Genomic DNA, 12,784 nt, shown 5'->3' with positions numbered 1-12,784 from the left:
AGAAACCTCAGTTAGAGCAACAGAGGAGGATCCCTCTCCCAGTCTGGATAGACATGGAATAGATGTCATGTGTGAAGAATAGATTGACACAGAAAACTGTACTATATGTTTTACAATTACACTGTTTTCTCTGTAATTGTTTTGTGGCAGCAGGTAAGTTTTGGTATCTTTTCCACATCCATGGAGTTCTGGTTGTATAAGTGGTGTGCAGCAAGTATATTGTTACTTTCAGTAGATTTACTGTGACTAAAGGTCTCTTCAACGTACCACGCCATTACGCTTGCTGGTATTTTGTTTTTCATTTTCATCGTTAATTGTTCGTTACTTCCTATGTCATCTAGCTGTGGCGGTAATGTTCTTACTGTGGGAGTCCTCCATTACTGAATGAATGGAGAGGAAACACTGCAGTTATGATGACAAAACACGGATAAAGTGAAGGGGGGGTCAAGGGGGACAACTGATCAGCTTCAGGCTTGACATGATAGAAGAACTTGAAGAGGGATAGGTTCCACAAACACAGAAGAGGGCAACACAATTCATAGAGAATAAATCCCCTTCAGAAAAACAAAAAAAAAGAAATTAATTCACTGATCTCACTGCTGTCTCTCAGTGCAAATTACATGGATTTTTAACTACTGACTGGTTTAAAAAAATAGCAATTGGAAGATTTGACCCTGGGCTTTGGGAGCGGCTGATGGCTAGTGTTCTACTATTTTACACACCGAACAAAATAAATAAAAATATAATTAAAGAATGAATCGATTATGAAAATAAATATTACATGTAGCCCTTTTGTAAATGTGCTGTGGAATTGTGAATGAATGTGACGCTTACTCCCTACAGTATTAGCATTTTAGCCACACGCGGACACATTTTAGATTAGAACATTAGTCTCCAGTATTAAGTTTCTATTTGCTCTATGACAGCAATCACAGTAAAATAATTTTAGATACGTCACATTGCTTGGAGCAATTACAGCGGCAAATGTGCTCTCATTTCGCCTCGGATTTATTTTGGTATGTCCCTAATTGATTTTCATTGTTTACCTTTTCATGGAATTACCTTGCATCTCTACATTATAAAGCCTTTGATACCCACTTCATATAGATGACCCTCACATGAATGAACCCTCTGGTATTCCCTGTGCAGTATGGTTTATGTGCAGTATATTATATCCATTACTGCTTTTATTTTCTTCAGTTCCCCACATGCTGAAATTGCCTGAACATATTTTACGCATGCCCCTGCACTCAAGAACAGCTGGAAAGATCCTATCAGGTATTCTTATATATTTGCATAATTGCTAATATACCTTACAGCGTTGCATTAAAATTTAAATTTTCTAACCACAAACAGTGAGCAGAGTGGAGCAGTGGGCCCCTCGGTAGACAAATGCAGGCAGAGGGAACATGGACAGCATTTGCATGAAGTGAACTGGAATCAAGGAAGGCTGCGGGGCATTGTTGGTCCACAAAGTATTATTTCACCATATAAACCCAAGTCATGATGATTAGTTAGTGTATAAATGAAAGGCAGGTATTTGTGCTATCAGGCTACTAGAACACAGGAGTGAAATACTAATTAACTCCTGCACATCAGCAGCAGTGCATTGTTGAAGGGCAACTGTTAAATAGCCCAAGGTTTCTCTCTCGACATGCAGTGGGTCAGAGCATACATGCATCGTTTTGTGTCTGAACTTCTCTGCTGCTCTGGAACAGGATTCAGTTTCATTATCAAACCACATACTTCTCTCCGTGTCCCTGATAATAACAAATAGCCTCCCCTTTTCACAATAAGATGGTAGCGGAGCAGCACATCTCTGCATTTTTTTGCGACGATGCTCCAAGGACTTTAATTTTCAGTGCATTCAGGAGATAAAAATATCTGTCTTTTGTACAGCAAAGCATCTATGGCTTGTAATAGCTTTCATCTGCAGCCCTGCTGTTCCCCACAATGCAACTATATTGAACGTTAATAGCATTTTAGTCTATCAAGCTGTATAGTACGTGGCTGTGAACATGGGAGGATATTTGTGTGTGTGTGTGAGATAGAAGCATATGCCGAACGCCTATTCTGACTTGGAAGTTCCATCCAGCTTATGGTTGTCTGACTGGGGACCACTGAATTTTTCACCTGTACTCCTATAGAAGCTTGTATTGACAGCAGCCTTTTTTCTGCAGATTCTTAGCATTTACACTGACGTCTGACCATTGGACACCATCTATCACCGTCTAACCTCTACCAACTCGATTAACAGATCACCAGTTTAGTAAATTTAGCCATTAACGAAACCAGGTAGCGAAAAACATCTTTTCATCTCTCTTCTCATCTCTCTGGTCCAATCCTGCGCTCTTCTTTCAGTTAAATATACTCTCTAGTTTTGATAATAGCAGCATGGATGCATACATCGTGAAAGAACCACCACTGTTGCTTTCAAACAAACATTTGCCTCTCATGCTGGTCGTCCCAAGTAACCAAGCCCTCTGCTGCCGGCAGCTCCTCAAAGGCCACAAACACATTGCTTGAGGTCCGATGGGTTTGGATTTGCGAGCTCATGTGATCTTTTATATCCAGCTTCCTCGCAATGTTAGTAATACACTGTTCAATTTGTTTGGTGAATCTTTGACAGGTAGTCAATCTTTACATGTTGCACCTTTGAAACGATGCTCATAGTGACAAACTGGTGCCTGAATGTGCAGTTGCCTTTGGATAAAACACAACATTGTAGTGCTCCCGTTATCTTTGACCACACCTGGCAGCTGTTTTCAGCAAAAAAAAAAAAGCTCTAAAAACCCAAGGTATACTACCCGGTCAGCACCAAATGGCCAGATATTTTCATGTAGGTGGCCAGAAACGCAGCTCCAAATGATTGAAGATGTTTCTCTGAATAACTACTAAATAAACGATGCAATATATGCTTAAAAGTTGATGACATGGCAATGTTAAGTTTATGACAATGTTTCCAATGTCCAAACTTCAGTTACTGCAGGTTTAAATGACAGGGTATTGGAGCTGAATTTAAAGCAACAACACAGAGGAAAGGGCAAGTGACAGAAACAACACTAAAACTCACATCTGTGACTGTATTGAAGTTATCTATTTAACACTCATCATGTCCCGTCTGTATTGGACTGTTTGGCCTTTCTGGCACTCACTCTCCCCGTCTCTTTTTTGCTCCAAATATCACAGCAACAACAGCAACAGCAAACGAAAAATCGCCTGATGCCTCGACTGAGAGATCGAGATTCTCTTGGGGTCTCGGAATCAATTTCAAGTTTTTAAAGGTCCTCTTAAGCCAAGAGAGAGCCTTTTTTCAGGAAAAAACTATGTAAAAGAATTGGGGATTCATGCTGCATAAGAGCTTCTGGTTGAATCCAGTGACTGAACCAATTACTGATATTAAATCTCTGCAATACCTCCTGCCAAACATATCACTTCAATATTTGAAGCTTACCTGTCTTGCTAGCTCTGAATCTTGATTTCTTCAGTATTCAGTTCATAATGTCAGCCAGTGAAACGAAAACATTAACAAGCTCAGCAGCCAGTGGAGAGTGTTCTCATATCATTTTAAAAACTAATACCACAGGCACCTTTAGCTTGAAATTCTGTAAGATGTAATTATGATCATTTCAGACAAATAAAAATCAAGTCAATTTAAATTAATATACACACAAATTTGGTGTAATAATTAATGATCCAAAAAAAAGTTAGCTGTTTGCATTTATACCCATTTTATGTCCTCGCCCTTTTCCCCAACTCACCTCAAAGAGGAAAAGCCGGTCAGACAAAAGTGTTGTGATAATAGTGTAAACAATAGGGCATTACAAAATGTGAAAAATCTCAAATGACAAATCCTTGTCATGACAATAGAGTCATTAAATAGAATCATATCTTTTTGGGTAAATAAAATATTTCTCAATAATTTTGTTTGGAGTCTGGGGCATGAAAAAAAAAGCCAAGTTCGCAACTCTGATAGGAATATTTCTTGTGCGACCCTTTTGAATGCTGCTGTGCACATCAATTTTGTATTTGTCCTTAATGTCTTCTCACTAACTACCAGTACATTTGCTTTGAAAAATAACTGTAGATAATAATGGGAAACCATATGCCTGAGCAATGACACCAGAGGCAATTTGGATCGTCACATCAAGCTGATTTGTACCCCGAGCGAACAGTTATCATGATAATAGCGCAAGAAAAATAGATGCACACATAAAAAGTGTGGCCTTATGGGAGTTTAGGCGGCCTTGAAAGCCCATGATGTTGTAGGCATGCAGAAGGAGACGGAGAGATGTCGCTCACAAACTGTACGAATGAGAGAGCCTCTTGCTGAATTAAACATAGGGCTGTGGGTGGTGTAAAGGTGTAAAGGTTACTAAGTGCTGCATCCATCTCTAGCGTGTATGTGTACAGCTCTGCAGAGAAAAAAAAAAATGTTCTGGAATGAGAATCCCAAAGTAAATGATATGTAATTATAGCCCCCACTCAACAGAATTTATTACAAATCACAATGGAGTAGAGGCCAAACTAAAGTACACAGAAGATCCACTGCAATGCAAAAGACGGTAATGATGGATTAACCTTCAATTTTAACCTTCATCTGAGCATCTGGTTTTAGTACTTGAGTTAAGGTTGGACAGTAATAAGTTGTATGAAGCTTGGCATCGTGGGAGTTTGCTGTAAAGTTGTATCCAACTGAGCACTTTTGCTTGCTAGCATTCTGATGTCAGGGCTGAGTGCAATATTAAGTTAACATAGAAATGCTGAATTATATTTGCCCAGTAAGATCCAGGTTGTAGCACTTTCATGGAGAAGTATACAGTATGTATTTTTAATTACCCTGAAGGTGCACAACTCAGGCATCACATATTTGCAGCTCCAGGTTGTAGTGAGACACAGCTATAATGATTACATCTCCAACAGTCTTCAAGCTTGCTTGTTTCATCCAACCTATTTTGCCAAAATAAAATTATTAAACATTAAAAACTACACACTAGATAAATAATCCAGTGTGCAGGATTTAGTAGCATCTAGTGTTGATGTTGCAGGTTGCAACCAACTTGATATCCCTCGTTTCACCGTCCCAGATATTGGCCACTCTGGTCCCTCTGTAGATATAAAAGTCTCATTCTAAGCTAATGGAAACAAAAATACTTCAGGTGATTATACTCCAACAAAAACAATTATGTGAAATATGTTCTGAATTATGAACCTTCTGCTGATTGATCCCCCCTAAATCAAACACAGTGTGCCTTGAAGGCAATTATACAAACAATGCCTCTACCAAATGATACCGAGCCAATGGCATGCTAAATTTTCAAGTTATTAAATTCAGAGGAGCCCGACTTTAATTTGAACTCCATGTATAATACAACTAGCAATGGCTACTGTCCCTAAATACAGTGAATACTATTCACATGTTGGAACTTTCTGTCATTCAGATGTATCTTGATGTGCATCATTTATCTAAGATCACGCACAGTATTCTGATGTGGAAAAGGTCTGAATGACTGGTAAAACCTAGAAAAAAGAGTTAGCCTTTATGCACGAGACAAATTGTGTCAACGTATGCAGAGGTAGAGCTGCCTTTTCGAAAAACAATGAGACAATGTGTTTGCTCACTGTTACAAGGGAAGATAAAACTATTTGTTCATTTTTGATTCTGTAGTCTTGGGGAAAGTGACAAACGAGAATAACAGACCTGATTCATGATTCGTCTGTCAGTAAAAATGTTGCAGCGGATTGCGTAACCCCCTCAGCAGGCAGTTGAGCAAAGATTTGAATTTGATTTATGCACAAAGGCCTTGAAACAGACAACTTTCACTGAGTTGGTTATTCTTGAATGAATAAAAGAGGCAACATTTATGTAACAGTAGCTTAGACACAGCCATAAGTTTTGAGTCAGTCAAGGTCTGAAGAACAGAGTTTCATTCAAAGAAATAGGGGCTCTGTGGTCCTTCAGGAGGAGAGGCCACGGTGGGCGCTCAATATTCTCTGTTCCTCTGCTTTTGACAGAAATGATTCAGAATCTCATTTAATCCACAAACAGTGCATGTGTTTTTTTTCCATGGCAGAGAAAAATCCTTTGTGTAAATCAATTAATGTCCAATTTAATGTGAACTGCTCCTTTAAGACAGCTGACATCATTATAAGAAGAATGTTTTCATGACCAAAAAGTTGCTGGTGATTGTGGGTTTATTTTACGTAACATCTCCCCCAGCAGTCATTTTCTATTTAACAGTATACAAAGCCGAGGCACACAAGTTTGAATAAGTCCCATCGTGGGGCAGAAAATAAGCATCTAGCTTGTCACATTATCCCTTCAGCGTTATTAACATGCCACAGCGTACATGAAACCTGATTAATAATTAATTCTTTATCTATTTAGCAAAATACTGTCAGTCAGATGGAGGCAGTATACATTATGCAGATTGGACATTGCCTTTGAAGGAGAACTAATGTGGCACAGTGAAGTCAGCCACTGTGATGTATACATGTTGACATTTTCATTTAGAGGAGAGAAAATGGTAGGTCTGTCACTATCTGCGGCTGGTCTAGGGGTGACAGGATTATTTCCTCTAGGGGATTTTTGTCTCACTTCCAATCTTAAAAAATTGTGCATTAAGTGAGATGGGCCCTTCAACAGTACACTTCATAGTTTTCTTTTAGAAACGGAAGAAGAACTCATGAATAGGATGGTTCTATTTTCTATTATTTTGTGGACACCAATGGAAAATAGTTTGCAAATTGTAAATTCAGAGGTCATTCAGAAGAGGTTAATATAATTTGGAATGTGGTAGCATGTGCTATTAAAATTAATACCGTTATTCATATTCAAAAAGCAGAGGTAAATTACTGGAGGGATCAGTGGCCTTGGGTGCAGAAGGCGCTGATGTAACCGGAGAGTTGCATCGTTCCATCCATTTGAATGAATGCAGCTGAGCGTCTGTCCTCACTATCCTCTCCAGAGACGTAGCCAAATATGATTAGACCTTTTCCAGGTGAAGGGGCCCAGGAGCTCACTGTGGCAGACGAAATAGAAATTGTCCAGTTTAATTTAAGCAGATAATCATCTGATAGACATATGAGTGAGGGATTGCTGAGTGAGTCCAGGGGTGCTGTCATATGGATAAAAGACTTTTAAGACATCAGCCTACCCCCCTTGCCTTGTGGACAAAATGATGCTCAAAATTAGTGTGACAAAATGTTACCCGTAATGGGTCACACCACCTTCTGACTATAAAGCCCTTTACTGATGTATGGTTAAAAAAAGCCGATTGGAGATGGAGGAGATGAGTTTGCTTATCTGTATTTGTTTTCCTTTCGTGTGACGTTTGTCATCACAAACACACTGGAAACACAAAACACAGTAGAAAGCAGCAGATGACATATCTCATCAGTCTACATCCAGAGGCCCAATGTTAGTGGTCACTGGAAGAGGGTTATATGATGACAAAGGTATTTTAGGTGGTCATTATGACCTTTATAATGTTTTTTATCCCACAAAATGATGAAAATACACCAACACTGCATGCTTACTCATGTATCTTTTAAATGAATGGGTCTAACCCTCTGAGTCTGCTGCAATTTGCCCAGCTTTTTTGTGTGGTTCTGGTATAAATATTCTCTCCACCTCTACATTAATTGTATACAGCACAACACATCCAAAAGGGCTGAAAAGACATTAATTTACAACCTTGCTAAAAGCAACCAGAGAGAAGTCAGATAATAGGCTGAAAAACGGGGCAAATAATGGAAAACAGGCAAGGGTGATAGAGGAAAACGATAATTTTTCATTGCTCTTTCAATACATACTGGTCAGCCCCCAAAGTGTTGTTTTACAGTTACAATATTTATTAAATACCCCTTTGCACAAGGGATGTTTCTTGGCAAAGAACAACCATTTTACACAGCGTCAACACAATTTTTATACACATTCGCATTCATTAAGTAAGGGTAAGGCTGTCTTGAAAGTGAGATATGTATTACTGCTGCTGTCCCAGCATCGGCATGAATGCTCTATCTGGGGACTTGATGAAAATTATAGAACATATTGAAGAAATCAATGGAGTCCTTGACGAAACCTATTTTATATAGAATCCTTGTGTGCTCCCTTAATGGACCTCATGAGCAACTATTTTTAATTACCTTTACATGTCGCTACTCAGTGCAAATCAGGACAAATGGAGGTTGTACGATTGCTCTCTAAATGGTCATTTACAGGGTAAAAATTAAGGGACACAGACCTCTTTACTACTTGCACTGCTGATTATTCTTGGAAGCAAAAGCAGTTCTGGCTGTGTAAAGATGTTAAAGCGACATTACCCGTCTGGGGCCTGGCACAACGAGAGAGCAGAATAAACACAAAAGTGCTCTTTACTTGTTTTAACCTCCCCTGTGCTTATCTTAAATAGGTTAAGGTCATCAATATTCCATTAGCATCCTATTGAAGACAGAACATCAGAGACTTAAAAGATAACTGCAAATCAAAAACGGATTTGAACAGTTTAAATTAATAATGGCATTTTTAACATACATTAATTTTAATTTACAGCAACTGGCAATTTATGCACATTCTAATTAATGAATTCTTTTTCATCTTTCTTCATTTGAAGGTGGTGAGAATGTCACATTTTATTGTGTGAAGACAAGCTTTTGTCTCTGTCAGCTGGTCAGCTGCGAGCTTGACATTTACCGTAAGCCAGAAACAGTATTTCCTAGTGTATACGCAGGCATGTAACAGTGTGACTATGCTCTGACTTGTCTTTACCACTTCTGGTTTCCTCGGGGGTTGGTTTATATAGCATAATTCCAGAGGAAGCATGGAGGAGTTTACCCTAAAGCATGCTGCATCTCTTTTATGGTGGTAGCTCGCACGGCAAAATCGCAATCTGATTATCTTCTATTCACTATGCATGTGATTTTCTCCTCGCTGATAGAGATTTTTCCATCAACAGATTCTGTAGAACATATGGAGTGTATTTAGGTTCTAAAATCCCATTATGGAAATGATGTAGCACGTAGACCTTCAGGACATCTGAGAGCAGCAGAGGGTACACAGATGGTAGCTGAAAGTTTGAGGGTTTCCTTATAACCAGGCCTGGTGTAAAATGGAAGCGTTCAATCAACACTGCACACACTTTTTTTTTCTATATTTTGTGCGGCAGCAGCTTGGTTGAGAAAAATGAAAAGCTTGAACTGAGACTGTAAGAAATGAAGGTATTCAATCTCTTTGTGTTACTTTAAAGTATCTGTGACAATGTTTAAAGTGTATTATCTTGGACACCAGCAGCTTTTTGCATTGGCATTTTGAAGTAGTTCAATTGTTTGTTGCATCAAATGAAATAATAATAATAAAAAAAAATGTTTGAAACTAGCAAGAGGCTACACATTCAAATTTAACAGGACGGCTTTTGCCACTGTCATCCTCCACAAATCCATCATCCATCCTACGTACTTAAGGATGGCAGGGAGCTGGAGCCCATCCCAGTATGGTAAAAGGTACAAGCGAGACAGGTTGCCAGTTGATCCACCCACAGACAAAGACATTACCTCAGCATCTCATAGAGGGACATAAAATCTAATGCAGAGGTCCATGGTTCCCAGTTTAAGATACCTACTGACTCAGTCATCCTATCACTTTCTACCTCTTCTTATTCGCCCGCATTAGGTTGATATTTGTGCTTTTAAGTAAAATATCCCAAACTAATGATACAGCCTTGAGTCCCAGGTGTATTTTCCATCAATAATGTGTCAACTAAGATGGTGAACACAATTAAACATCATATCTGCTAAACCCCAACTGCGTAGTTTTATCATTGTGAGGTATGGATTTTACAATCTGTATACAGCTTTGGATGAGGAGCTCCAGTTCATTCCTATGAAAGCTGTTAAGCAGCGCATGAACCCAAGAAACTTGACTTCTTGGGTACATAATTACCCAGGTCTTACTCATTCTGTAGCACATAGAGAGCATGTGTGCTAGAGACTTGCGCCAACTGAGCTGGCTAACTTTTGGTTTAGAACCTGGCTAACCTGAATGGGAATGCAATGATTTAATCACGCTGCTCTTCTAGACTTGTTCCGAGACTTGTTATAAACCTTTTAGCATGGTTGTAGTCCGGCATTTTTCACAAACTGTTTATTTCAGAGCAGCACTTTCTGCTGCACTCTACAGTATTGGACTTCCCATTGAGTCTTTTAGGCCATTGTACTACAGTTTGTATCACAATAGGATGCCATTTTTCAGCATCCTAATTGAAAGCAGAGGACTCCTTCTCGCCTTAGATGATTACATTTAGGGGATGAGTAAGTACTTAAACATCCACGACAAACTCAAAATTAGATTTGTGCTCCTGTTGTGTCAAGGTAATTTAGGCATCCAATAAGGACATGTCCATGTGGAGCCATACGAAGCACATTCAACTGGGAAACCCTTGTTACCACTAAGGACGTACAGTATGGATTATAAATTCTGAGTACTGTGGGAATGACCCAAGAGCTGCAGGACATGGAGGGTGAAAAGGACACCAGGGTTACCCTTTGTGATCCCACTGTCAACACAAATGTTGTTAACGAAGGACTGTATAAGAAGGAGTGGAGTCATTTCTTTGAATAAATGAACTTTCATAACCAATTAAGGTCTGATTTTGAAAGTGACACCTTCCCGGCAATGCCTCACACCTTGAGATTCTTAACTTCATACTTCACATTGTGACTTTGCCGTGAGTCACAACTTAACAGGAAAGTAACTTTGTTTTCTTCTAATCTCCTCATCTTCTCCCCCAGGACACAACTCATGCTCTTTTTCATCAATGTTTCCCTGGAAATGAACACTGCTAGTTTCTAGAATCCTGTTTACCAATCTCCCTTGGGTACACCCACAGCCTTTTAGAGGCTGGTAGTTGTACATAATAGTGCCTGTTGAATCAAATGTGAATTTTAATGCGAGACATGTGCATAAACCAGACAAAGTGACATTAACCACAACTTATTATGGAAAAAAAAGTAAAAAGCACAAAGCTAACAGCTTGCTTGCGATAACACTGACAATCTGTTAAACCTGACTGTCTGAAAACATTAGTCAACTGTGTTTAAAGCTAAACTACACTCATCACATGAACCATAGTTACACACACTTCCAATCTTTTTTAGCTGAATTGAGGGATAGAAAGTCATTGCTTAGTTACTATTATAGCTGAGATGATCGGTTCATTAATCACAAATTCAGAATGTTGAATGTATTTTATTGCGTGGCGTCATAAAAGGCTGTTGAGAACTCAAAGTGACTGATAGAAGTTTCACATAATAAAGCCTTAGCCCTAGCTTTGCAAAAACTCACAACACCAAACAGGCAAAGTTTGTCAGTAGCTGTGACGGCTGCATTGAGGGACAGAGCCTGGGCTTACTGATCAGTCATCATCCAGCTGCCTTAATCTTGAAATCAGTAGCTCACGTCCTTAACTAGTAGTTCAAGCGGAAGTGAAGACTGTGTGCATGTGTCTGGCAGAGGGGGAAGGTGCACCCAGGATCCTTGCAGAGTATGAGGACTACCCATAAAGTGCAGCTTTATTCATCGTTTAGTCACTGAAACAGAACAGAATGTGATTTGACGGCGGAAAACTGAGCTGAAAGTACCCAACAAGTCTAATGAAAAAGTTATGACATAAAGGAGTAAATGTTGGGAAAATAAAAGCTGGGGGTAAATTGAACATCAAATGGTATGCTGAAGTAATCTCCATTGGTACTTTGGGCTGATGTGTCATTACATTTTCTAAGATATCTTTAAGTTTATTTCTGATTGAGTCATACGTTAACGTTTCACATTTATGGGTAATAGACTGAGGGTTCTCTTAATGTGCTCATACTTCCATGTGTTGTTGTTTATGCTCTCACACTGTCCCTGTGATTTCTATTCTCATTAACAAGATGAAAAGAAGACATGTGGTTAGGGGGTAGTTCATCTTATATGATATATATAGCTTTTAGACTGCTGAGTTGTTCACTCTGCTTACGTAGAACTATCTGAGGAACATTTTATGAGTCGCTTAATTGTTATAGCTTTAGACATTTTAAGTGTATATTGCCGTCAATATATCAATTGTAGCTCGGTAAAAGGAAAACATTCTCCGTTCCAAGTGAATTCATTGGCGGTCTTGTCAGACGAACAATGAGCAACATGAAAATTATAAATCCTCACTGTATACAGTTATCAGAAGGTTGAGCATTGGAACTGGAGTAGCTTTGCTTGGAAAACGAAAAGGCATGATGCTCATGTGGATTCCCAAGTGCCCTGCCTCTCTTCTAGCTCCCCTACTTTGTCAATCTTTTTCCAAGCCCACTGTAACAACAGGTGACACTGTTGTGGAACATGTTCTAATTGTGAGCGTGCTTTAAACTGGATATGAGTGACTATATGTGTCAATTTTCAATTTAACACGAAATTAATTCACATGTACGCCTAAAATAAATGATTTGAAATAGTACATGGAAATGAAAGCTGAATAGCATAATATAATGTGTTTGCCCCCCAAGAAATGTCAAACTCCTCTTATGAGTAGAATGTAGGAATTTTAAAGACAATTATGTTATTCTAAATAAAATACTTTGTGATCATATTACATGCAGTGTTAATGTTTCAGCCGACACCAGCTCACAACTACATAGTGCCAGCTCTAGGCACCAGTAGGCTGACGGAGGTTCACTTAACGCCCACCGGTGTCATTAATAACAAGGATTTTCTGAATAATTCACAATGTCTTTATTAATATGAGTTTTTTTTTTT

The 12,784-nt window shown here is 38.9% G+C and overlaps 1 protein-coding gene across 10 annotated transcripts in view; it reads right to left on the bottom strand.

Annotated features, from left to right (window-relative positions):
* LOC119022406 overlaps window positions 1-12,784 on the bottom strand; it is a 231,860-nt gene that overhangs the window by 20,329 nt on the left and 198,747 nt on the right. For 3 of the 10 annotated variants that reach the window (XM_037103238.1, XM_037103229.1, XM_037103248.1), the window contains exon 6: window positions 5,623-7,022. The exons of 1 other annotated variant lie outside the window; for it this stretch is intronic. In XM_037103238.1, coding sequence (XP_036959133.1) covers window positions 6,865-7,022 — 158 coding nt within the window. In that variant the 3' untranslated portion in view covers window positions 5,623-6,864. Of the gene's footprint in view, window positions 1-5,622; window positions 7,023-12,784 lie in introns of those variants that run through there. 6 more of the 10 variants (XM_037103262.1, XM_037103273.1, XM_037103256.1 and 3 more) reach the window with 4 other exon arrangements.

This window comes from Acanthopagrus latus, chromosome 1, assembly GCF_904848185.1.
Source record: "Acanthopagrus latus isolate v.2019 chromosome 1, fAcaLat1.1, whole genome shotgun sequence".
NCBI lineage: Eukaryota > Metazoa > Chordata > Actinopteri > Spariformes > Sparidae > Acanthopagrus > Acanthopagrus latus.
Note: the sequence above shows the minus strand (reverse complement) of the source record. Positions and strands in the feature narration are given on the sequence as shown.